General features: G+C 34.7%; 1 protein-coding gene across 1 annotated transcript in view; it reads left to right on the top strand.

Annotated features, from left to right (window-relative positions):
* Positions 1 to 26602, top strand: part of LOC111146781 (PHD finger protein 20 like 1) — a 79117-nt gene that overhangs the window by 19078 nt on the left and 33437 nt on the right. Inside the window, exons 3-12 of the mRNA XM_022502463.1 lie at positions 1679 to 1850; positions 1990 to 2074; positions 5271 to 5359; positions 5596 to 5673; positions 10170 to 10383; positions 10962 to 11087; positions 16391 to 16473; positions 19996 to 20248; positions 22423 to 22611; positions 22862 to 23068. Of these exons, the coding sequence (XP_022358171.1) occupies positions 1679 to 1850; positions 1990 to 2074; positions 5271 to 5359; positions 5596 to 5673; positions 10170 to 10383; positions 10962 to 11087; positions 16391 to 16473; positions 19996 to 20248; positions 22423 to 22611; positions 22862 to 23068 (1496 nt within the window). The remainder of the gene's footprint in view (positions 1 to 1678; positions 1851 to 1989; positions 2075 to 5270; positions 5360 to 5595; positions 5674 to 10169; positions 10384 to 10961; positions 11088 to 16390; positions 16474 to 19995; positions 20249 to 22422; positions 22612 to 22861; positions 23069 to 26602) is intronic.

Raw genomic sequence — 26602 nt, 5'->3', positions numbered from 1 at the left:
TCCTTAAAGCTAACTGGTCAGGAGGTATCTTCTAAAATCTTGTCCCTTACATCTCTGCTAACACGAGAAATGTTAAAAGTTTTGTGATAAAAGGATCAGCTATTTCTTTTACTTCGGTAATAGTAAATGTTTTATCTCCACGTTGACAGGACCAAGAAACTTCTAAAGAAAACAATGTAGCTTGTTCTCTAGTATTTTCCCAAGCTATTTAACTACCAGACCCTTTTGTGCGTCATGGGTCTTAACATTGCAAGGGCTATAAATGCTATGCAGCACACAGTTTAGGAACCTGCACTGAAATCGTTATTGGCCAAGTGGGTGCAGTGAGAGCAGCTGGGGCAGAGAGCTGGGAGGTCTTTACATATGGGATTACACACTCCAAACCTGGAATGAGTAGTGGAAATGGAATAGTGGGGAAGGCAGTTTAGGGCTAGGCAGAAAGAACAGTGCGCAAATGCACAAGTGTTTGACAGAGCTTGGTGTTTTTGAGGAAGTCCCAAGTAGTTGAGTATCGTTAAACCAAAGTGGGGAAAGAAGCTACACCAAAGGACGACTTGGGGCCTTTGAAATGTTTAAGAAGCCTTGAATAGCATGAGCAATGTTTAAAGCCTGTAGTAATCGGTTCCCAAATTTCAGAGTTATGTAAGATCTGTCATACTTTATGGTGAAAACCAGTTCTCCATAGGGGGAAGAAAAATTCCTGATTTATCAAAAACTCACAAAAATATGAAATATTATGGCTGAATCATCTACCATGTGCTGCTATTGAATTCTTAAGGTTATTTAATGATACTTTTGAAAAATTTTTGAATCATCTGTGAACATTTAATATGGTACATTAGGAACGATAAGGCAATTTTCCATGTTGAAAGTTTCAAGTTAACTAATTTCTATTTTAGAATTTATTGTAGGAGAATCATCACACATAAAGACAGAACAATGTGATGTTATTTTTATATTTTAGAATTTGAAGTTTAACTGAGCTTTCCCTACTATCATTGATGTGCATTATAAAATATCAGAAAGTACACAGAAATAGAAAAAAACAAAGTGGTTTTGTGCCATAAAGAGACAAATGTGCATGTCGGTATTTTTTGCTGACAAATTCGTTTTACATACTTATAATTTTACTAAACACAGTGCTGCTACTTTTTTACATTTTCCCATGTAAATTTTTTGTAAATACCACATTTAAAGACTATATAACATATCATTCAGAGGATATACCAATGTTTGTGTAGCTGTAGATAGTCTTCAGTTTTTTTAAGTATATTTTTAGATGGTTTCTATTTTCTTTGTTATTATAAATAGTTTGTATATATAGTTCCAGAATTGTAATGCTTGAGTCAAAAAGTAGGAATATGTTTAAGGCTCCTGAAGCGTATTTTCGAATTACTTACCAAAACAGTGCAAGTGATTTATATTTCCACTGGGAGTGTATTGAAATATTTATTTCACTAGGTATTGAGACCAATCATTTAAAAAAAAAAAGCAACAAAAATAACAAAGCAAACTTTGTTGGTTCAGTAGTTTAAAAATCTGGACCCATATTGTTCTGTTTATGGTTTTTATGGTAAGCAATATTTCAGTTAAATTATCCTTTTTTTTTTTTTTAAATCCTTTGTGTAAACAAATGTAAGAATTTTCTTTTGATATGAACCTGCTTTTTATTTTGGAGGTATCCATCACGAATTGAAAAAATCGACTATGAGGAGGGCAAGATGTTGGTCCATTTTGAGCGTTGGAGTCACCGTTATGATGAATGGATTTACTGGGATAGCAATAGGTTGCGACCACTGGAGAGACCTGCATTAAGAAAAGAAGGGTTAAAAGATGAGGAAGATTTCTTTGTAAGTAGCAGCTTTTCCATTTGGTAGCCATGTAATACATTTCAAAAGGAATTCTGTTAAATATTACAAAAGCTTAATTTTATAAAGGAAATGCTTATTTATTATACATGGTATTGATCTCAAAAGTTGTTTAAAATAGGATTTTAAAGCTGGAGAAGAAGTTCTGGCTCGCTGGACAGACTGTCGCTATTACCCTGCCAAGATTGAAGCAATTAACAAAGAAGGTATGTATTTGAGGTGATCTGAGATTTACAGTGGGATTAATAGTAAAATTTAACTGGATTTCTAATTTTAATTAATGTGTGTAATTGTTATATATGGTTGTTACTTCTCTTTGTTTCAGACTTTACTTTCCTTCTAATATTCTTTTTTGGGAGTATTTTATTTGCAGTATATAGGGTAACATGACACCTAATCTACTGCCAAAATAAATTTTAAATTAGGAGCGGTAGATAGTTGGTTAAAATTGTGCAGCATTCAGTTCACAGGTTTACATTGTATGCATTTTATTTCTTATTCTCTTCTTCTTTATTTCTGTTTCTGTTTGTGGGCCAAGTTATTTTTATGAGCGCCTCAACCAGAATGTGAGGGAAGATTAAAGATAAAAGGAAATTCAAATCAGGTTACCTTGGAAGTAAAATATAGTATAGTGTTTTCTGAGGAAGGAGTGTGAAAATTTATCAGTTTGAGGATTTCCTTTATTGGATCTTTCCCCTGCCCGTTTTCTTTATTTCTACAAATAAAATTGGGACTGTTAAGTTTCCTAATAGCCTTTGTGGTATCTAATGCTGATATTGAGCAAAAATTACTGAACTGATCAGAAATGTTGACAATAACACAGAAATCAGGTGTGTTAGTGTGGCCGAAGGCGAATACTTCTGTTGGGACAGTAATGTATTGAAAAAAAAACAGAACTTCTAGACTGATTAATTTGGAAAGGCTTGAGAATTAGTATTTAAATTAGTATTAGAAATATACTTAAATATTTTATTTTTTAAATTTCTTATTTAAAATTTCACTTTAAAAAGCTATAAAATAGTTTACAAGTATATTTTTCAAGTCAGTAATACATTAGTTTTCTATAATGATTATTTTTTAAACTTGACCACTCATTCATTCTTTTCACTGAAGAAACACATTGAGTGGCAGCTTCTTTGCAAGAGGAGCATTTAATCTAAGTAAGGTGATGCTTCCTTTAAACCTGAAAGACAGACGAGTCAGCTAGATAAAGAAGGAATGAAAGGCTTTTTCAGACAGGAGAAATGGTATATTGCAGGAGAGCAGAAGAGAGGCCTGTCACTTTTTAGGAATTGCAAGACTTTGATGTGACTGGAGTGAAAGAGCCCTTTAAAGGGAACAGAATATCAGAAGAGGTGGAAGAGAGAAGCAAAGATCTGTGTATGCAATGTCTTGTTGCAGAATTTGAATTTTATTTGGAGATGATGGGCAAGAACTGTGGAAGGTATTTAAGCTGAGGAGATTTAAAGTAACAAACTTGAGAAAAAATGGGAGGTAAGAGGAGATAAAAGGGGAAAACATTTAAAGAGATAAAGAATGTTAGGTGTGGAAAAGTAAATCGTTGTTTAGCTTGAAATTATGACATAACTTTACAAAGGCCTATTCCAATGTATTGTTTTAAGGAATTGAAATAACAGTTCTGGCTATGATTTTACTGCCTACCACTAGTCACCTTACTTCCGGAAGACTTGAGGAGCATCTCCATTATTAGGTTTGCAGGTCACTTGCTTCCATGCTTAAAGCTCTTTGGGAGTGTAGCATATTACAAGTCTGTGTGTACATACACTTGCAATGCCCTCAGAAGCAAAGCCCCCATATTTTATCCTATCCCGTTTGTCCATGGGCATAGAAAATAAAATTAAAATTGCACTGGTGGAGAACGAAGACACTTAACTGCAGTCTCTGCCATTTCAGGAGGAGTTTAAGTAAGCCCTTAGTGAAATATTGACAGATGTAATTTCTTTTTAAAAAGTCTCTATTGGAGGTATTTGTCTTGTGATTTCTGTATGCTCCACAAGGTGGATGAACCTGCTTGCCATGCCCAAAGAAAAACAATGCAAAGGATGCCTTCAAGAGGCCTTCTGTTCACTGTAGGAGCTAAACAAAATGAACAAAAATAGACATTAAGGTGTTTGAAATATGTCTTAGAGAAATTGAAGAGGAGGGACAGATCTGTAAACTGGAAGGCACAAGGAAGTGTTCATATTATGGGTGGGATTTGAAGAGCTGGTCCTTGAAGAATAGGTTGGAGAGAGGAAAGGAGAAAGGCATCACAAGAGCAGAAACAGTGTGATCAACAGTGGGGAGGGATGAATGTCCGGTTGACATAGTGTGGCGCCTGCTCTCCTCTGGAAGGCCATTATTGAAGAAGGAAGAGGACAGTTACAGGAATGATGGTAGTATAAGGTGTATGTATGGTTTGGTATTCTCAAAATTTTACCAGTGTTTTTATATCCTTGCTACTTAGTGGTCAGTTTTTTTTCCGTAACTTGGGTCTAGATCTTTATATCTGTAATATTGTGAATTATGCTAATTATAGAAAAGATGAAATCCTATGATGTTCAAATTGCAAAATTAAGGAAAATCTTTATACATCTATATCTGGCTTTGGTGCCAACTTCTAAGCCAAACATAATTACCACACTTATTGTTTATACTTCTTTTGTAAAGGTCTAGTATCTGTTTCCTTAAAGTGGCTCTCAGCCCTCATTTGTACAGAAATGATAGAAAATTATTGAAATTTCTTAAGTATAAAATCTGTGTAATTTATATGTTTTGTGGTAGTACTGACTTTTGTTGACTTGAGAACATGGTCTCTGTAACCAAAAGTGAATACACTTTGTGATTGTCGTGAGAACACGGTCTCAAGCTCTAAACGCAGAATGAGTGTGTGGGAAAGGCATGGGGATGGGGATGTAGTTATGGCTGTGCTGCTGCTTAGTGGACTGCTGTGGACAGAGCCTTCAGCCTCCTTGGAATTCAGTGTTCTGATCTGCAGAGCAACAGTGTCATCTAGATGGCCTGTATTTTCTAACTTAGAAGCTTGTGGATCTGATTCTTAATTGCTAGTTTGTTAATACTGTAAACAGAATAATCTTTCCTTGAGTAAATGACTTTTTTTGGTCTATCGGTTCTTTCTCTCTAAAAAGAAACTTCCAAAGAGAGCAAAGGATAATTCCTATAGATAGATAATTCCTTGGGATTTCTTTGTAAATAATGATTTTATTAGGGGAAAGGGAAAATAAACTTTAACCAACTTGATGGAGTTCTTAACGGGTGTGTGTTTGCAGTTACTGCAGTTACAGTGTATATACTTCTGTCAGGGCGTTACTGGTTAGATTTCAAGTGTTGCTGTAAAGTTTAGTTGTATTTTCTAATGATTATGACTTGCTCCTGTTTCAGGAACATTCACAGTTCAGTTTTATGATGGAGTAATTCGTTGTTTAAAAAGAATGCACATTAAGGCCATGCCCGAGGATGCTAAGGGGCAGGTAAGGGTGCTCAGCATTCCTAGCTACCCAAAGGGATGTCTTCTTGAATGGTGACAATCAAAAAAAGTTTTTATATATATATATTTTAAAGTGAACTAATTGTAGGATTATGTGCTGATAGCCCCAAATAGCAGCAAGAAAAAGAAGCTTAGAATGTAAAATAAATTTATACACTTGATTTTTGCTTCTTTGGCTTTAGACCTGCTAAAGTTATAGGTCACTAGTTTCTGTTCCAGGTGAAATCCCAGCATCCACTAAGCTGGTGTTGTCCTATCGACCCAGCTGGATCGTGTAACCAGTCTATGGGAAGTGAGGTAAGTGCCTTTTTTTAATTTCATCTTGTTTTTCCTGGTATATAGTATCATTTAGAAAGTTAATTTTTAATATAAATTTTATATTGAGTTTCTTATCTTCTTCTTTCCTTTTATAAATCATAGTCCTTAATCTTCTTTTAAAAGGCGCTTACCTGACACTCTAGGCTGTTTCAGGTAGGGCTTTCTGAGTCATGGACGTAAGCAGTCTGTTACATGCTTTGTCACTGCTCAAAGCAAGAAAGAACGGTAAGCATTTAAAGGAGAATCTGGGATGAAGTTAAAACCATGATTCCATTGGTTGAATATGTTTCCTGAAAGACTGGAAAGAAAAGGTGCCAGTAGAAATTTAAAAGATTTTCTTTTATGTTCTGCTGTTATTTGGGATTTTCAGCACCTGGACCTACAATTAATTTTTAAGAAATGAAAGTAATCTATGAAAATGTCTAATATGGATATATGCTACATATTTGTTCCATACTGTGCAGTGAAAAGTATCATTCTGAAATGTGTTGAAATCGTCTGGTCAGCTCCAGCCAAATGTATACAAATGTATATCACCGCATTTAAAAAAAAAATGATTCCTGATAAATTCCGAGAAGTATGATTGTTTTAAATCACCTGGTTTTCAAAAATTTAGTTTTGCAGTCATTAGCTAGCAGAATTTTCTTCCCCAATTAATATGGAAATGCAATTTAAAATGGAATTGCTTTTGATCAGGAAATTGCTTTGTGTCTTCCTACCTGTACGTATAAATAAAATGTTCCTTTGAGCATTCAGTGGTGTGATTTCTTGGTTACTGCATAGAGAGATTGATTAAAACATTGGGAACTTAGTTTAATATACATCTTTAATTAAAATTCTCTCTCTCTCTCTCTCTCTCTCTCTTTTTTTTTTTTTTTTTTTGCTTTAAAGCTTTTCTTTTATTCTGGTTATTCAAATGTTGGTGAGATGGCACTAAGCCTAAAACTTCATTTTTTTCCAAAGTGGGATACCAAGCAAATTTTGGTAAAATTACAAGTCAAAAAATTTATGGGATGTATTGGGTGTTTACTTTTAGTAAGTAGTTACATCCAAAATATAAACTACTGAAAGAAAATAGGGGTAACATTGCATTTTTTTTTTTTTTTTTAAGAGAGAGAGAGAACTTGAGAGTGTGCACAGGCCAGGTTGGTGGGGGGGTGGGGGAGTGGGGGGTGAGTGGTAGCGGACACAGGGCTCGATTTCGCAGCCCTGAGATTACTACCTGGGCTGAAATCAGGAGTCAGAAGCTTAACCGACTGAACCACTCAGGCACCCTGAGTAACACTATTATTTCTTTTAATTTACGTTTTTCTTCATAATTTTTAATACTAGCACACTAAAATATTGGTAGAATTGTTTTTTTATAAAATGGCCTCATTTTATAAGTGTCTTTTTTTTCCCAAAAAGTTTTTTACTTGTTTTCATGTAGGGAATATACTAAGTCAGGTGTTGTGTGGGTAGTGCTGAGAGAATCCAACTTTGCATGTATCTTAGAAATTTTGAGTACTTTGAGAATTCCTTTGTAAAGATACACAGTAAATTTCTTTTACTAAATTAGCAAAGATAAATTGATGCAGTATATATATATATATATTCTTCCCTAAACTTTCTGTAGCTTTTTCTGTCCTACTTTTTCTTTTTGCAAGTGTGCTGATGTAATACTCACTAATATTAAAGATTTGCTTTTAAGGTCCTCTACTATTTATAAAAAATTTTTTGCATACATTATTTAATTGGGTTTTCATAGCAAATCCTTTGACACAGCTATAGACTGATACTTCTATTTCACAGTTGAGGAATTCAGAACTTAGAGAATTGAGTGACTGACTTAGAATTTCGTATAACCGTAATGCAGAGTGATTCTGAACTCAATCTGATTTATTAATTGTGTACTGCTCTGTTGTCTACAGGGAGCTTTGAAGCAGATCATTAATTCTAATTCATGGAATGATCACACCAGTTAATTTTAATAGTGGATCTTACCTGTTTAAAAATAGAAGGGCAGTATAATGGGAGAATTCTTTAATGACACAAATGCAGTGATTCCATGATTAACAAGTCATATGATCAGGAACTTTAAAAAAATTATCTGATTGTACTTTTAAGAGCTACAATATGAATCTCTCCCAGTTTTCTGTTCAGAAAGAAGGTGGGGGAAAAAAGAGAGAAAAGAGGTGGGGATGGAATTTACCCCTGGCATTTTTCAGCATTTCTCTAACAACTTAAAAATTTCCTCACAATGTGGAACAGAGAATTAAGCACTCTCTCTTCATAAGACCATACAGGTATGATCTCTCTGAATTTGGCACTTTGCTAGTTCGGCTATATTTTTGTTTCCGTTTCTGCTTTGTTGCTTACTGTCCATTTCATCGGCGAGGTGCTTTTTTTCTCTAATACTTAGTGTCAGTCTCAAGGCTCAGTTTAGCTGTAGCCCTTTGACTTACTCAGACTGTTCTTGCCCCTTGTGCCTGTTCTCTTACACTCTGATTGCCATGGCTTTGTCTAATGGTATTCCTCTTCCTGGCGGTGCCCATTGTCTCCTTTCCTTCTGCCCTTGGCCTTGAAGATTCCTGCTGCAGTGCTCACCTCATCTGTTATGTTTCCTGAAGCCTTCTAGTAGCCTTTCTCTTAAGTCAAGATTAATCTTTTGTTTTCTTCCAAGGTATTTTGTTTATTCCTCCACTGCCTCTTCTGTCACACTGTCTTATAGTTAATTTTATTTGCCTTTCAGTTCCTTATAGGTAACAACAAAAAACATGGCTCTAAGTATACCTGGGATTGGACAGTACTGGTTTATCTGGTTTGTTTTGTTTTGTTTTACAAATTAGAGACCTAAACCTGTATTTCACAACTGTGGGTTTTTTTTTTTTTTTTAAGATTTTTATTTATTTGAGAGTGAGTGAGAGAGAGATCATGAGCAGTGGGGGAGAGGTAGAGGGAGAAGCAAACTCCCTGTTGAGCAGGGAACCAGATGCTGGGTTCCAGCCGGATCCTGGATTCCAGGATGTGGGGCTGGATCCCACCGAAGGCAAACACTTAACCGACTGAGCCATTGAGACACCCCATGTCTTAATTCACTTTAATAAGATATGTACTGGGGACACAGTTTAAATACTGAAAAAGCTATATGCTGGTCATTTTCCAGGCAGGAGCAAAGGCGTTCCTTCTAGGCAGGAGCAGGGCCAATGCATTTTTGGGGTCTTTCAGGCAGCATCTCTTAGGAATTGTCTCATGAATGCTTAGCATGCTTCTTGGACATGTAGCAAGGTATTCAATAGAAAATTGGGTGAATGTTTTAGGTGCAATCACATGAGAGTTTTAGTTCATTTTAATCATGGGGACATAACGAAACAGATTTTGTTTGTTGGTTTATTTTTAATGGCTTATTGTCTTCATATATTTTCAAGACTGAGCAGCCATCAACCTGTATCACCTAATGATTGACTTTTGTTAATGAAACCTGGGAAGTAAATGCATTTGATGTTGTGAAGTAGTTTTTAGTTATATGGACTAAGAATTAAATGTATTACCCATTTTGGTTGAATAAGAGTTAGTCTCTTTGAAGTTTAGTGTTCTCAGTGGAAGATTAACTGTAGAGATAGTATAAATACTTGTTTTAAAAAAATCTTTTTGATTGTGAAAATTAAAATGTTAGCACCACTTTTTAAGTATCTTTTTATTTTTTTACAACAAGCATTTTTAGTTAAAAATAAAATAGTAATAGTAAAAATTATTTAGCAACAAACTGAGAATATAAACACAGGAAGAGTAAGCATTCATATCTCAGAAGAATGGCGATCCACACAAATACTAGGAAGTTGAAGAGAGAGGGAAATTAGTCTGGAGCCTGACTGCATGTATTTCCCCTTGGTCAAATCAGATGGCTCTCTTTCACTGTAGTACTAAGCTGTTGTGATAAATTGGTGTGCAAATTTTCAAAGCTTTAAGAATTAATAAAATCATACCTTGAATTCTGTGAAGTTGACCATATTGTGAGTGGTACATTCTTCCTAATAAGGAAGAGTAATTTGTTCAATGGAAGTACATTTCTTTTAATCTTTACAGAATTGCAACGAAAGCATTTTTTCTCTTCTTTTACGGTTTGTTGTATTCAGAAAAGAAATGCAGTTTGCCACTTGAATCTAAAGTGCTAAGAGCACCATGCAGTGTTCCATATTTATTAAAGGGTTGCCTCTCTCATTAGGTTTTATTTCTGTGGAAATATATCAAAGGAATATCTGTTACTGAATATTTTCTAAGTTTATGTAAGGTTATACAATCCAAGTAACCCATTAGATCATTAAATTTGATCATCACCATGTTGATTTATCTTATAAATTAATTAATTCAGTTTTTATATTTGTGTGCATGTGAGGGTGGCTTTGGAAATGTGAGACCTGTTTGTATTCATTGGTGTAATTAAATGTTGATGAGTTTTTTAATACTTCACATGTTTTTGTGTTTTTCCTCCGGAGGATTGGATAGCTCTAGTCAAAGCAGCTGCCGCGGCTGCAGCCAAGAATAAAACCGGGAGCAAGCCTCGCGCCAGCGCCAACAGCAATAAAGAGAAAGAGAAAGATGACAGGAAATGGTTTAAAGTACCTTCAAAGAAGGAAGAGACTTCAACTTCTATAGCTTCTGCAGAAGTTGAGAAGAAGGAAGATCTGCCCACATCTAGTGAAACATTTGGTACAAAATATGTTCTTACGTTCATTCTTCGTGGCAGGGTAAACTCGCTAGACAGTAGGCCAGACCCTTTGGTTACCTGCAGTTTGAGGGTATGGTGGAATGATTGGGCTCTTCCCTTGCATGAGGGAAGAAGTTAACTTCTGTAGCAGGTTGCAGAGCTGAAAATTACTGGTCTAATATGGCTACTGGATAACTGGTGACCTTAGTATTCTTCAATAGAAATGAGTTCCGGTTTTGACTTTTAAGCTCTTATTAGTAGGCTTTGGGGTTTTTGTTTTGTGATTTTTTTTCCCTTTGACTTTTTAAGTGCTTCTGCATGTATTTTACTATGTAATATGGAAAAAGCAGTGAGTCACTTTCTTCCTGCTTTTCTTTACTAAAGAATAACTGCTTAATGGTTCTTTATTTCTAATATATCAGTCTGGAGAAATTTGTGTTTTTTAAAGTTCTGTGTTAAGCACTAGGTTAAAAATAAGTGCAAAGCATTTTTACTATTTTGCTATCTAAAAAAAAAAAAATAATGTGTTTTAACTTTGGATTCTAGATAAACTCTCATATATGTATTCTATTAAAAGTAGGACTTCATGTAGAGAACGTTCCAAAGATGGTCTTTCCACAGCCAGAGAGCACATTATCAAACAAGAGGAAAAATAATCAAGGCAACTCATTTCAGGCAAAGAGAGCTCGACTTAACAAGATTACTGGTAAACTACAATGATTTTTTTGGGGTGGGGGGGGAAGGATTGGAGGGTTTGATTTTAGAGTAGTCTGTTTTTAATAAAGTAAAATGTATCTTGTGGTTAAGTGTTAACAAGTAGGTTAACAAGAAAGACAGCTACTTTATGGTTCTTCAAGGTCAGCATCCTCCAGCACTGTCAGCTTTTTCTTTTGTGAAATGTGAAAACTATCACATTCTTTCTACCTACCTCACAGGGATGTTGTGAGGATTGATAGGATCAAATGTGATAAAATTCCATAGTTTTAAAATCACCTGGTAGGAGTAGTTTCTATAAACATTGAATTATCTGCTTTTGTCAATCTGTGGTGACATCATCTCTGTGGTTCTAAATATTATTATATAAACATTTCTTACTCTTGCCCTGTCTCATTAAGGATGGTAGCAAATAAGGGGCGCCTGGCTGGCTCAGTCCGTGGAGCAAGTAACTCTTGATCTAGGGATGGTGTGTTCAAGCCCCATGTTGGGTGTAGAGATTCCTTGAAAAAATAAAATCCGAAAAAAAAAAAAATAAAAAAAGATGGTAGCAATGTGGTTGGAAAGATGAATACTTAATTAATTAAATGTAGTTCCTGAATGTGTTAATTCCAAAGTAAAAGCACTTTTCTGAGTTTCTCAAATTTATCTTCAGGTTGGTCCTTAGAAGCTCGTCTTATTTTTCTGTGTTTTGTTAACAATTTAGGAAGTAGGGTGCTAGGATGGTGAAAACTCTGGAAGTCTAGCCTGGTCAGTGTTCACAGGAGAAGAGATTTAAGTATCTGAAGCAGGGCCAGTCATACTAGGCCGTGTGTCACTTCCAAGACCTGTTCAGCCTAATGATTCTCGTCTTTCAAAAAATTGTGAGCATACTTAATTTTTCTTGGTATATGCTATAAGGGAAATTAAAATACTTCCAAGTATTTAGTCATATGTTTTTATTTTAAGGACAAAGTGGTTTTTAGTGCCTAATAAAGCTGTATAAACCTTCGTTGGCATTCTTTTAAATAATACGAAGAAGCTTTGGTTTCATTGTTAGATCAAAGAATAAATGGAAATTAGACATGTTGACCATTTTCTGAAGAATAGAAGCCCACTGAAAAATGACTGCAGCTGAGGGCTCTTTCGGACCACTGTTGTATCATGGTAGTGTTCATCTTAAGTGATTAGAATTGGTTTCAACAGGTGAGAATACGTAGTCTTTGTATTTGTTAATACTGTTTTTGTGCCTTTTTCTGGTAAAGGATATTTTTGACCCCAGGTCAGGAAATATTTCAAATGAATTCACCCATTCCGCCTTTTCCTTAGAAACTGTTAGCTTTGTAGAAAGTCAAAATGTTATCGAGGTGGTTGTTATGATGGCAGTTTAAGACTTCGTTTGGCCCTAGCAGAATGGAAACTAGGGTTGCATACTGTGGCAGAAGAGGAAGAGCACTTCCAGCTCCTGTGAGACCAAGACTGAAAGCGCTACCGGAGGGGTCAAGACCAAGGGAGATGGACGTGACGCTGACGCGGTGTGACTGCCAGCTTACCAGCCTCAAGGGTTGTCCTACAGTCTGGAAATCTGCTTTTAGTTTCAGGCAGTCTGTTCTCACAGGTGCTTTACTGAGAAGTTCAAGCCCAACATGTAAAGAAATAAAAGAAGAAAACAGCCCAGTGCACAACAATGTCTTATTTACATATGGCCTTGAAAAGACAATAGTGGGGAAAACCATATTGCGTCAAGGAAGCTCTAATGCTGGTTGCTTGGTAACACCCTGCACCTCGTATGGAGGGACTGTGCCCCTCACGTCAGCCCTTGGGAGTCTCCAAAGAACAAGTGGTAGTTTGGCAGCAGTAGAAAAATGTGAGATTGTTATGGGTGTGAAGCCATTCTGTGTTTTCCCTTCATTTACTCAGAGTATTGAATATGTGATAATCCTTTTAATAGTTCACATTTCTGCATTTATTCCTGTGTCCACCTTGCAACTATATCCTGCAAAAAGATTACTAGATCTTGCGAGATTGTCTTCACTGGTTGAAGCTCAGGCTTGTTTCTGTGCGGTCAATTTCATTTGTTACCATAAAAAGAGATGAGAACTACTATAAGATAGTGATTTTGTTACAGAATTATGCTATATTTTAAATTTATCAAGCTCGCTTATGGTGTCTTTTTGCCCCTTTACTACTGAGAGGAACACGGCTGTGACTGTGGCAGCGTCTTAGCCTGCACTGATGTCTCCCACCCCCCACCAACTCCATTTTACTTGTTTTTGAAATCATTCTAGCCGGAAATATGTGGACCAGCCACGGGATAAATGTAATTGATATATTCACCCTCCTTTTGTTTCCTCCCCCGTATACACATCCTGTAGAGATTCTAAACCTGAATTCTCTTTAGGGAATGATATAAGATGGCTTTTTTGAAGTTTCTGAATAAGTACATTCTGAAATGATAGTTGCACAGTGTATGTATGTTCTTCCAGAGACTGACTTTTCTTTAGGTAATGTACATTATTGATAGTTACACACTTCACGCATACTGAGTTAGAACTGACAATTTTACGGAGAGATTTAAGAGTCCATACTTCGGGACAAAGTTGCAAGCAAACTTCAAGCGAATTTGAGTAGATTTTAAAATACAGTTTGTTAAGGGAGCAAAAGAAGAAACATCAGCATTTGGTCATGTGTTATTTCTGCTAGTTCTAGGAGTTGCTAGAATTTTAGCCAGCTTAGATAAGTGTGTGCAGGTTATGGAATTTTTTAAAATAATTAAAAAAAACCAACTCTGAATGGGCCAGTCAATGTTATTGGTGATAATTTTAAGAATATTTGATTCTAATTCCCAGCAAGAACTTTGTGTTTTGGAATCCCTGGTTGAAAAGTGGAGCACAAATTTAACTATTTTTCTTTCCTCCCTTTTGCCATTCCAGGGTACTCTGGCCTCTATTCTATTCATTCCTGTTAGCAGAGAGTGACAGCTATGTGTTTTGTAGCAGAAGTGCAGTATTGAGAAACTGTGACTTTGTGGTGACTCATGAATATTTGATACTGTACTTTGACCTGATATTTACCTAATAATCTTGAAATGATTATGCATTCTGTTAAGATAATTACAGATGCATTCTTCTGGAGGCAGACCTATTAGTGATATATTGGTGATAAGTATTTACAGATAACTAAAATTCATTTGTGGCCCTTTCCTTTCACTTAACTCTCTCTTTTCATTTTCTAAGGATATTGCATTTCTTCCCAGCATCTTCACAGGCCAAGAAAACAGATTTTGGACAGTCTCTTAAGGGCAGGAATCCGAGACTTGCCAAAGACTTTACTCTTGTTTCCTTTTGTTGTTTGTATTTGGTGCCTCTTCTGTAAGATGGCGTGGACGTGAAGTACGAAAGCGCTTATCAATTGTACTGGATGCATTTGAATTCTCAGGATGCCACTTACTGTATTTTCTAATCTAATTTTGAGTACTTTCTTATTAAATGCCCTGTTACCTTTTACAAGAACATTACAAAGCTTTATTTTTCATTCACAAACCATTAAGTGGGAATTGCTTTTAATTAATTGGGTCTGTAATATCCTAATTCAAATTCATGAGTATGTCTGAATTTTTTTATTTTAAAGCTTGTAGTCCCTTATTTTAAATTTCGTGATTTGAGATCTTTTCTGTGCACTGATGGGATTTGAAAAGTATTTCTAGAACCTATGTGAAAGGAAGCCAAATTAAGATATTTGATAGACTGAATAGCAAAATATTTGTCTTAGTTGAGTAAACCTTAGAAGTGGAACCTGTACTCAGTTTCCTGCAAAAGAACTTAATCCCTAATTACTTTCCTTTTTATTTCAGTAGCATTGATTCTCAAAAATACTAGCTCGAAAAGAAAAACCAAGGGAACATGGTTTTAAATGTTAAGGAAGTACACCATGCTATATCTCTTTCAGTCACCTAAAAATATGTTCAGAAGGGATACCAATATAATTAGGATTGAATTTATGGTTTACAAGTTTCTGTGAAATTATTTCTATATTGGGTTTTTCCCCCATTTAAATCTATACTTAATATTGTGTGAGCAAACTATATAGACTGTTACATCAACTAGACCAAATGTATCAAAATCATTGTTTTACACCCCACCTTTTCTATCTTAAATTACAATTCTGGGTCCTGGATATTCAACTTCCCAATAAAGGAAGGGTGTTTTTTACCTAATTTAACACTTGGCTCTAATGCTGCTTTAAGGGTATGATTTTAATATTTGAATTCATACTTAGATTACTTAACATCTATCATACTGTTACCTGAAAAAGTCGAGATGTGGCCACATGGATAGCCTGATGTTACTAATATGGCGTTTGTGGGTACTTTTTCTGTTAGGTGTGCTATACACTCCTTCAGTGTAGTATGGGTGATATACTTGCTATAGTAAGTTTACTGTTAAGCCATCAGTTAAATTAACTTCCTTTGAAGCAGAGGTTTTGTGTAACCAACTTCAAAATGACAAAAGTGATTTCTGGTCACTTTTTATGTGCCAGTGGTCATCAGCAAAGACATACTCGTTATCCAAGTAAATGCCTTTAATTTATAAATTAAGGCAGAGTTTTAATGTTTTGCAAAGTTATTTTATATACTCTAGATGAAATATTTTGTTTCCTAAAATTGAGAGTTAGTGATATACATTGGAGAAAACTGGAATTCCTTGGATGAGGCTATAATATTAAGCTCAAATGTAGGAAGGGTCTGCACTTTGGTCCTGTCAGTGTTTTTGGCACTTTTGTAAGAAGATAAGGTACAGTGAGGTACAGGGATAAACCCATAAAGCTTAGATCAAGGGAACCAAGTAGAATTAAAAATAAAGCCATTGTTCTTTTTTTTTTTTTTTTTTTTTTTTTTTTTTGGGTTAGCTAATAAAACAACAAAATCTTACATTGTAGATGTTTGGAAAGATTTCTCAGATCTTAATATTAACTCTCTATTTCAGTTGTATCGACAAAACCCGTATTATGAGTATTAATCTAAGTATTAATCTAAGCAATCTTAGGTTTCTAGACATTAAGTTGTAGAATTAAAAATTTTTAGGCTAAATATGTGTGTGTGTCTAGGTGTGTTTTAAGGACATCTTTAGGAGTAATATTTTTACAGGAAACTAATTGTATAAGCATCTCAGGTGCTGATTTAGTCCTTTAAGGGTGTTTGTATTTTTGACAAGTGAAATTTGAGAATGGGGGATTTCAGCTGCTAAAATTTGGGGGAAGTTGGAGTGAAAGTCATTAATTTTTCTAATAAGCAATTTCTGTACAATTTTTCTCAAGGTTTGTTGGCATCCAAAGCTGTTGGGGTGGATGGTGCTGACAGAAAGGAAGACTGCACTGAAACAGCTCCAATGCTGGAGCAGGTATGAAACGGTAGCATTTGATTGTTTTCAAGGTTCCCAACTGGAATGGTCACGGAGCTATAGTATCCACGTAATTGAAATTGCCCTTGTGATCAGATGTGGGAAAGGGAAGCTAATTAATGGATGATATATTTTTAACTTTGCCTTCTCCCAGGTATACAGATAAAACTACAGACTTTGTTAGTGTTTGTTTTCAGTAGACTGGCATTAAAGCCTCTCTCTCCAACATTTGAAGGCCCAGAGACAGGCATCCCAGGGTATAAGCTTCCAGCTGGACCACCTTTAACTAGCTTACAAAAAGACCCTTACACAAATACTTTTCATTTGTGAGTTAAAACAGGGTTTTTGACATCTAATAAAGCTTCTTTTGTAAGAAGTTTCTTTTATATTGTAACAGTTGGTGTTGTTAGACTGACTATGTGTTTTATGAATTGATCAATGAGCCATACATTTTTGCTAGGATGTATATTTTAATAACTACAAAAAAAAGAATTTTAAAAAACTATGAAGGGTCTGTCTTTAAACCACCTAATAGAGGAATTTAATAGCGAAGGTTGCAGTTGCTAGATTTTGCCTTGGCTACCTTCAGATTCCCATAGTACCTGTACATAATGAACTGTGCATGCTTTTACATTCTCTAAGGGCTTAACTTCTTGGGCACTGTAAGACTATAAGAAAACAGTAATAGCCATAACTGGATTTCCTTGGTTCTCCTGTTTTAAAATCTGAGCCTTAATGTAGTTTTAATATATCCTTTTGTATTTAATTTTCTTTATTAGTAGCCTAATAAAGAAGACTTTAAAATGAGTATCTTTTGCTCTTCTCTATATGCGTTTTACAAAATAGTCCAAATTTAATTGATATTGTATTGAGTTTTTCAGGGTTATTTTAGGCCTGATTTGATAACAGTGCATTGTTTTGGTGCCTCCATTTAATGTTGTATTAAACCAATGGCTTTTAAATTGATAAATATGTCAGCGAATCATACCTTCTGATATTCTGTGATCATTAAGCGGTTAAGTCTCTGCCGTTACTGTCAGTATACTATCAACCAAATTTTAAGTGATTTTTTTTTTACTCTGTATTACTATATTCAACGTCCCAGATATAACAATATTTTGTATTTTCACCACTGTTTATGGTATTCTCAGAATGCAATAAATCAGGGACTTGGGTAATAAAATGTTTCTGGAAAATTCATTACAATGTCAATCTTTCATTATGCACAATCCTGATGCGGTGAATGTGATTGTGAAAATTACTTATTACATGTGGAAGTTAGCATAAAGGGCAGTGCCCATTTCAGAGAGAATTACAGACAAAACATTCTGAAATTAAGTTTAAAAAAGAGAAAGAAAAATTGAGTAACTCGGCTGTTTCTCTTTGCATAAGTAAGTCATTTTTGAGAGTCCTTGCCAGTTTTGTAACAAAGAGACCAATAATCATTACTGAAAACTTTGTAAATTATTTGAGATTTTTAAGGAACATAAGTGCTGTTCCCCTATTTTTTGTCATTCAGATTGATATCATTGTGAAATGTTCTGTAACCAAACTCTTAATTTTTATGCTGTTTGCCCTGCTTCAAAGTTAAAAAGCCGAGTTATAAAACTCTTAATTACAAGTATTGGTATCAACTCTAGACTTAAAGGAGAGGTATTGATTGTCACTAACCTCTGTTGTCTTAATGAGTAAAATAATGTCACTCATGACATCGATTGATAACAGGCCTATAGCCAGAGCTTACTGTGCTAATGGATTTCCTTTATTTACACTTTAAAAAAATTCAAACTGTGGTTTTGAACCCCAATTCTCAGATATTAATTATAGATTATTTAATTGTATTAGGGAATTGTCATGTTATATTTACTTTTGGATAAACCTGCATTAGATGCATAATTCAGTAAGTTTTTAAAAATGTTAATTTGTCCTTGTTTAGAAGTTAAGCACCTTATCAAGATACTAATTTAAGTTTTAAAATCTTGTTTTATAACTTTGTAACTCGAGAGTACTGGATGCTGTAGTGATGTCTCTCACATATGTGAAGATGAACAATAAAATTGTTTATTTACAAGTAATGGCTCTAATTACTTTTCTGGCAACACCTTTTATGATAAGTCCAGGAATCCTTTCCATTTATGGAGTACTTTTTCAAATGATTATTCTGCACTTATACACATGTGTAAATGAGTAAATTCAAGAATAGAAATGATGACAACTGAATGAATGGGACACTTGACACCATCCCTTTTATGTGGTATGTCTGACATGCCATCTGTAGGACATCCAAAGGTGCCCTGCTTAATACCAAACTGTACACCAAAATTTGAGTGCCTTGTATTTTAGTGGGAGCAGAAGGCTGTTTGGTCCCCAGACAATGATCTTTCATATTCGAGAGAACTGCAGACTGCTGACCTGATGGTCATCCCTCACAAAAGATCAGGAAGTAAAAAGGTTCCTGGGGACAAGCATGTTCATAGTGGCTATTTGATTCTATTTTATAGAGGCCTGTCTTAGTGTGGATTTTTTAAAAAGTGTATCTCCTATTTTGCTCTCAGATAAGTATGTCAGAAAGAGATATAACATAGGCATTCCCGATCCATAGATTATAAATCCATCCAATGTGGCTATTCTCTATTGTCTTTGGACACATTCACATCTATTTCTACGTAGGTAGGAAATTTTACTGCCAAATGAATAAAGATTTCCTTTATGAAAGAACTGACAAAGTTCTAATTTTTTTTTAAAAGTATCAGTTGGCAGGAGGAAGGTAAAAATTCTCATCTAAGAATGCGACGTATTTTGTTTTTAAATCCAATGTTTTTAACTTACACTTGGTTTTACTCCTTGGTTTTTTTTGTTGTTGTTGTTGTTGTTGCTTGTTTTGTATTGTTTTTTAGTCTTTTAACTCTGTATTGCTGGTGGCTTTGATTTCATGATGCACTATGCTTATGAAACTCTAGCTTTCAGCACTAAAATGAGTTAAAGATAATGTTTCGTTAATTTGGTCATTGTTTTCCTGTTGAGATCTTTCTTTAAAGGGAAACTGTCTACTTATACCTCTGCATTCAACTTAATAAAGGAGATTGTTTTGTTAGAAAACATCTAAAAGTCAGAAGCTTTTAAATGTATTCCTTTACTGACCTGAAAAATGAAAATGCTGTTTATTTACTTATTATTAAGGTAGTTGGTAATTACGGTTTCAAGTGAGATATGTTTCAGTTTAATACTGTGAAAATCTTTGTCCATCAAGATAATATTTTATTTTCTGAGAATATTATGAATAATACGTTTTTAAAAAGTCAAACTTAGACTAAATGTTGACAGCATCCCTTTAAAGATAGCCTATTCAACTTTTAGTTAATAATTTGTGGGGTTCTTTTTGGTTTTTCATTTGTAATAGAAATGTTATATGTTGCTTAACAATGTTTTTGGATACTAAAGTTGCTTAACAATCAAAATAGAATACAAGAACAAAAATGAAGAAACCAAAATAAAAATATCAATTTTTTATTATTTATTCAGGCGATTTCACCTAAACCTCAAAGTCAGAAAAAAAATGAAGCTGACATTAGCAGTTCTGCCAACACTCAGAAACCTGCACTGTTATCCTCAACTTTGTCTTCAGGGAAGGCTCGCAGCAAGAAATGCAAACATGAATCTGGAGATTCTTCTGGGTGTATAAAACCCCCTAAATCACCACTTTCCCCAGAATTAATACAAGTCGAGGATTTGACGCTTGTATCTCAGCTTTCTTCTTCAGTGATAAATAAAACTAGTGAGCACAGATTTTTAAAAAATAGTTACTTATCCTATAAGATAAATTAAAAACAGTTTGATTGTAGTTATATTGTATTTTTATGAAGTTGCTTTTTACAAATTCAAACTTAAGTGGATATGATAGGGAAGGCTTAAAACTATTTCAGGGGCAAAAAGCATATACATTTCTGACTGATTTATTGTACAGAGACTGTACTGATTGAGAAACCTTACCATTTAATAACGCAAATTTTTACTGTAGTTTGACTATCCTCAATAATAATCCAAGCACAGTGAGAGGCCTGATTCATTACAAAAAACCAAACCAAAACAAAACAAAAAGTTAAAAACTCACACTGGATATTTTTTGTCAATTCCTAAGACTGGTCTTAGGGATAGATCTAGTTATTGTCCCCATTTGTCTCTATCTCCCTGCAGTACATTTTATTCATTCTTGTTCTGGGATTTGGAGTACAAATTTCAATTTATTTTTACTAATGAAGAAGAATGCTTCCTTGGTCTTATTTTTAAAGATTTTACTGTTTCAATACCACTAATCTTGAGGTAGTTAACTTACTAGTCTTTTTAAAAATAGCCTCCATCATGGGTCTTGATACATAAAAGAAGATGACCCTGCATTTCTCTTGTTTAGTATTCTAAATTAGAGACATAAGAAAAACTGTTACATGGGAAGACGCTAGATACAAGAGATACTTCTGTTGGTGATTGATATATCACTTGATCTTAGCCAAAAGGCCGAGAAGCGATTGGCGATTGATACATCAAGTGAATTAGTATCCTGATTAGTAAATGAATATGACACATTTTCTTATGAACTCTTCCATATCCTGTCTTCCACAGTGAAAAATGTTGGCATTGAGAAGACTTTTATCAGTCAACTATAGTTGCCTCCGGTTCCGTTCAGTTGCCATATTTTCTACCAAACCATATTTTTGAATTTTTGAGCAGGATTTGGTACTTTTTTGGTTTGGTTTTGTTCTTTTTAATAAACAGGTAGAAAGAATGGGAACAGAAAAACTCCGTTGTTTCCTCATAAAGCTTCATTGCATTTTGGCATTTATCATATGAAATGATGTCATTAGTAATCACCACAATGTCATGTGACATTGATAAGTATTTTATTTTGAAATTGTTTTGTATTTTGGTATTATAGCCACAATGTTACAGCAATTGAATTTTATTCTTTCATTTTTTTCAATTATCACCATGTCGTTTTTTGTTTTGATTTTTGTAAAATTACTTTTAAATACCCAAAACATCAAGCTCTTTAGACCACTCTTATTTCCTCCTTCTAAGTTAACATGAGTTTATTGGCCTGTGTAATCCTGCCTGTTCTGAATTCTTCCATGTTTACATCCACGTAGAAAGAAGAAAACTAAAGGTTAAAAAAAAAAAAAGCAAAAAAAAAACCAAGCGGAAATTTTGCGTTACATAGAAGATGTTTAATCGACCCACCAAGTTAGCTTATTAAAACAAAACAAAACAAAAAAAAACACAAAAAAACCCCCATGAGGACAAGAATAGTGTTCTGTTCTTTTAAGTCCTCATTATTTGCCTATAATAAGTACTATAAATTGTTTATGTTCTATTTTTTTTAATGAATCAGGCCCAAACTTACTTTTATAAAAATCCATTTGTGGGAATGAGGGTGGGATAAACTTATTTACGTTACTTTTATTTTGGCAAGAGAAGCACTAACTCTACAATGCATGTCAGATTTTTGTCACCTATGCCCCTTGCCTTTTTTTTTTCCCTTCGAGTTTCTAGATTGTAATGTAGCAAAAGGAATATATATATTTATATATTTAATTTTTAAAAAATCTCAGCTCTACAGAGACTATTTTCCCAAAGGAAGAATGACAACTATCACAATGATCTGCAATTAGAGAATTAACTGTAGTCTGTCTCTTGGGAAACTACCTGAAATCAATGTTCCATGTTTTTTTTTCTTTTTGGTTCTAGTAGGCTTTAGATTTTAGAAGTTTTGATTAACTTTTTGTGAATGAGGGCACAGTTTTTGCCTTTGATTACTTTTGGAACATGCCGTTCCTTGTGGATACCTTACAACATCAGAGGGCAGAATTTGAATCATTTTTCCCATTTATCTCCTTAAATATTATAAGATGATCCTGGCATGTGTCTGCTTCGTGAACATTGAAGATCTTTTTCTAGGTTCTCCACAGCCCGTGAACCCCCCTAGACCTTTCAAGCATAGTGAACGGAGAAGAAGATCTCAGCGCTTAGCCACCTTGCCCATGCCTGATGATTCCGTAGAAAAGGTTTCTCCTCCCTCTCCAGCCACTGATGGGAAAGTATTCTCCATCAGTTCTCAAAATCCGCAAGAGTCTTCAGTACCAGAGGGTAATGTATATTGATTTCCTATAGAACCAAACATAAAAGAGATAAAGATTATGAAAACACTAGGAAGTTTCTTCTTTTTCCTTATTACGTCTTTTGGACTTAACAAGCACTTCGTTTACCCTACAAATATTTGAGTGCCTTCTGTCATGCCAGGCACTGTTTAACTTCGTTAACATTTTAGTCCACATTGATTTTTAATGAAGCCAGTTTATCTGTGTTAATACTCTGTTACATTCTTTATTTTGTATAGTGCCTGATGTTGCACATTTGTCACTTGAGAAGCTGGGACCCTGTCTCCCTCTTGACTTAAGTCGTGGTTCAGAAGTTTCAGCACCACTAGCCCCAGATCCCGCTTACCATAATGAATGTCCCAGGGCAGAAAAGGAGGACACACAGATGCTTACAAATCCTGCTTCCAGAGCAATAGCTGATGGAAGAGGAGCTCCAACAGCATCAGGTAAAAAAAAAAAAAAAAAAGATTCATCTTACACGTAGCTAGGCTTACAGTTAAAGGGTCTAGGCATTTCAGTGTCTAATTTAATATGTAATTCCTCTTTATAGATACTTTTATGTAATCTCTATGGGAGATAGGAATTCTCTGTCAAAAGTTCTTTTGGGAGACCATTTACCTTTACCTTTCTTGGACTGACTTCTTGTTTTGTCGACTTTCTTCTCCTTGCTTCTTTCTTATATCCTATTTCTACTAAAATAGGAATTGTTAGAGCTAAAATAATTAGAGGGGTTCTTGGTTTTTAAGCCAGAAAATACTTAATGGGATCAGAACTTAGGTTTAAGGATTTAATAGAATGTAACATTTCAGAAACACATGGCTTAAGTTTAACTGTGTACCTTAAATGTACTCCCATATTTGTGGGCAGAATCTCCCAAATTTAAATGTCATTTGTTATAATGTTATTTTGGGCCTCTGATGTGTAAAATCAGCCAATAACACATTTGGCTGGTGGATGGTTTTATGATATTGTAACATATGATATGGTTACATTGTTTAATTTAGAAGTTTTATAGAATTTTAACCTCAGCCAAAGAGTATACATGATTTATAAAAACAGGGAATACTAATTTCAGATGTTCTTCTAGTAAACTACTAATTTGGAGTTAGATGGATGAGAGACGTTTCAGTTGAGCCAGAAATGAAGGAAAATGTAAGACTGATTCTTGATCTGCAGCTTAGAGCATTAGGAGTGACTGTTTTAATAGTACCTTCCCTAGAGTCACTTTATTTACCAGCTCATCAGATGAAGTGTAAAACAGAGCTTGCTCTTTTCTGCTGGTGGCACATACTAAAATAAAATGATTGAAGTAACTTACTTTTTAGATCACTGCCTTTACCTTCTTTCAAAGTAAAAATGTAATATTAAATACATAGTTTTCTACGGTTTTATTTTACCAAAAAGATTGAAGTTACTTTGTTTCTGTATTTTGTTTTAAAAAAATCAGTGCCCAAATGTGAAGATTTATAGGTTTTGAAACATTTTGCATTTCCCAGATCTGATCCATTGCCTTTGTCTCTTTTCCAAGCCCCTTCTATCCATAGGGTAGTTAATTTTTCTTTTCCCTTTCCCCACAAAATTTCTGAGTTACCATTGACTTTTTGAGATATTTTTCCTGATGAAGGTCTTCTCCAGTTCTTTAATAATCTGTAGTTTATTAAAGATATGTACGGATATATGAAAAATATATTAAAGTTATAATGATTTATATCTTTTGGGGAAATTACTTTGATGTGCATTTGGAAATATTTATATTTTCTTTAAATATATTTTGTATATTGTAAAGAAAATATTGTATTCTCTTTGAATATTTAAGTAAATATGTATATTTTCTAATAGTAATATGACTGAAACATGGACCGATATAAGCAGCTATGTAATAACTGAGAATGATGTTACTGTATATCCTGAAATGTCAAAGTAGTGATTGCATATGGGATGGGAATCCTTGAAATTCAAATGATTTTGCTTCTAATCAGAGTAATAGCCTAGTCTTTTTCAGAATTCTATTGTATTTGCGGACATACGGCTAATTATGGCTGGGATGTGGTTCCTGGTTCTCATAATAGTTAAAATGTTTTTGGGGAGAGGGAAGGCACACACCTCTTGAAGTCTTGGAAATAATTTTGATGAAGTTACAGTAGTAAGACAGTTTTCTGGAGAAGCGAATGGTAGAGAGTAGTTTAGATTTGTGAGATGATGAATTTGTAGATGCGCTGAGGAGTGAGGCTCCTCTGCGTGTGATGACGGCCGGCAGCTTCAGTTGCTTAAATGAAGGAAATGCGTGGTTTAAATGTTAATTACTCAAAGTCCATTTATTAGAGGGTTGAACATAGCCACAGTGTTTGAATGTGGCGTGATGGGGTTTCTAATTTATTTCTGTTACTGCTTTTAATTTTTTATTTTTGGAGAAAGCAGTGGAATTTAGGTCATATCCTAATTGGACACCTTTTTATTAAAATTTTGTGAGTCTTTCTAACTTGCATTGAAATTCTGAGTGGTTTGATTGCTTTTTTCTCCTAACATTTTTGTTACCTACCTTTTCTCAATGGCTTTGCAGTCTTTGTTGGGCTTCTTACTGCTTCCCAAGGAGTCTTTCATGTACAAAGTACCAGCTGTTTTGGTTTGTTTGTTTTCTAGAATACATGTGTGTTTGCTTTGGTGGTTGGTTGGTTTCCATCTTCATTTTGTTTTATTTATTTATTTATTTTTAAAAAAGATTTTATTTATTTCTTCGATAGAGAGAGGGGGAGAGTACAAGTGGTGGGCGGGGGGGGGCAGAGGGAGAAGGGAGCCGGATGCAGGCAAAGGCAGTTGCTTAACTGACTGAGCTATACATCTTCATTTTAAAAGTAAATTTGTTACCTTTGAATTTTAAAACGTCTGTAGAAAGGCTTATTTACTCGAACTTTTATTAGAGGCATTTTCTGTCAAATTGAAATTTGACAGCAATTATATTGAATTTGAAAAAATACAATTTGTATTTTTGTCAAATTGAAACTCTTGGGGTCTTTAGAATGATGAGGTTGTTAGTCATGAGCTGTAAAATGGTTTAACAGACTTAGATTTTCAATTTTTTGTGTGTTTAAGAGACATCCACATTGCTGAATTTAAAAATTGTGGCAAAGGATTGATGAGATTATGTAAATTATCATAGATACCTGTTCTTTAACAGGTTAAAATTTTATTTTTTAGTTGTAGCATTAATGAACTCACACTAATCCTTCTATATTCTTTTACTGGGAACCATGCTGGCATGATGGTAATCTAGGTAAGAATACCATTGCTGTCCCCATTCCCCAAAGAAATCATTGGTACCCTTGTAAAAACTGATGCCTTTGTTTTCATTTTATTATTGGAGTGCTTGATCTAACAGAGCCAAGCAGATTTAGGTGAGGATAGAACCTTAGTTTTGGTACTGTCTGGAAATGTTAGCTCATTTTCTCATTTATCTGCTAAAATTATGTGTAACAAACACTGAATTGCTCTTACCTCTTTAAGGAGTTAAAAAGATAAGGAATCTCAGTGTAGGGAAGGGTGAGCCAGCAGTAATCCCAGAAGCTCTGATTTGTGGACCCCTAGCTTGGGCTATGGCGCCGTGCTAGTAATTTAAATAGATGGGTTTTAGTCCAGTGTCTTACCTCAACTTGGCATTTACTTTTAAAAAGTCTTTTTGTTTTTAAGTGTTTTTCAATTCTTTTCTTTTTTTCCAGAATTGTGCAAAACAAAACTACAACCAGGGACTCTGTAATCTCCTTCCACCCCCACACCAAATGTTGATGGCTCCTACAGAGCCTGGGGTTTCCATGGAGAGTCTCAGGGAATAGCCTCATTTTTTTAAGCCAGAGGAATTACAGATAGTTGGCATACTGGAAGGCGCTTGAGAGATCCCCTGCATTGCTGGGTTTGGTGTTGTGGGCAAGCAAATGCAATTCGGAGATTTCTCTCTTTTTACATAGCTCTGTTTGTTTTTATTGTTG

Source organism: Enhydra lutris, unplaced genomic scaffold (assembly GCF_002288905.1).
Source record: "Enhydra lutris kenyoni isolate GAN:26980312 unplaced genomic scaffold, ASM228890v2 scaffoldscaffold14, whole genome shotgun sequence".
Taxonomy (NCBI): Eukaryota; Metazoa; Chordata; class Mammalia; order Carnivora; family Mustelidae; genus Enhydra; species Enhydra lutris.
Note: the sequence above shows the minus strand (reverse complement) of the source record. Positions and strands in the feature narration are given on the sequence as shown.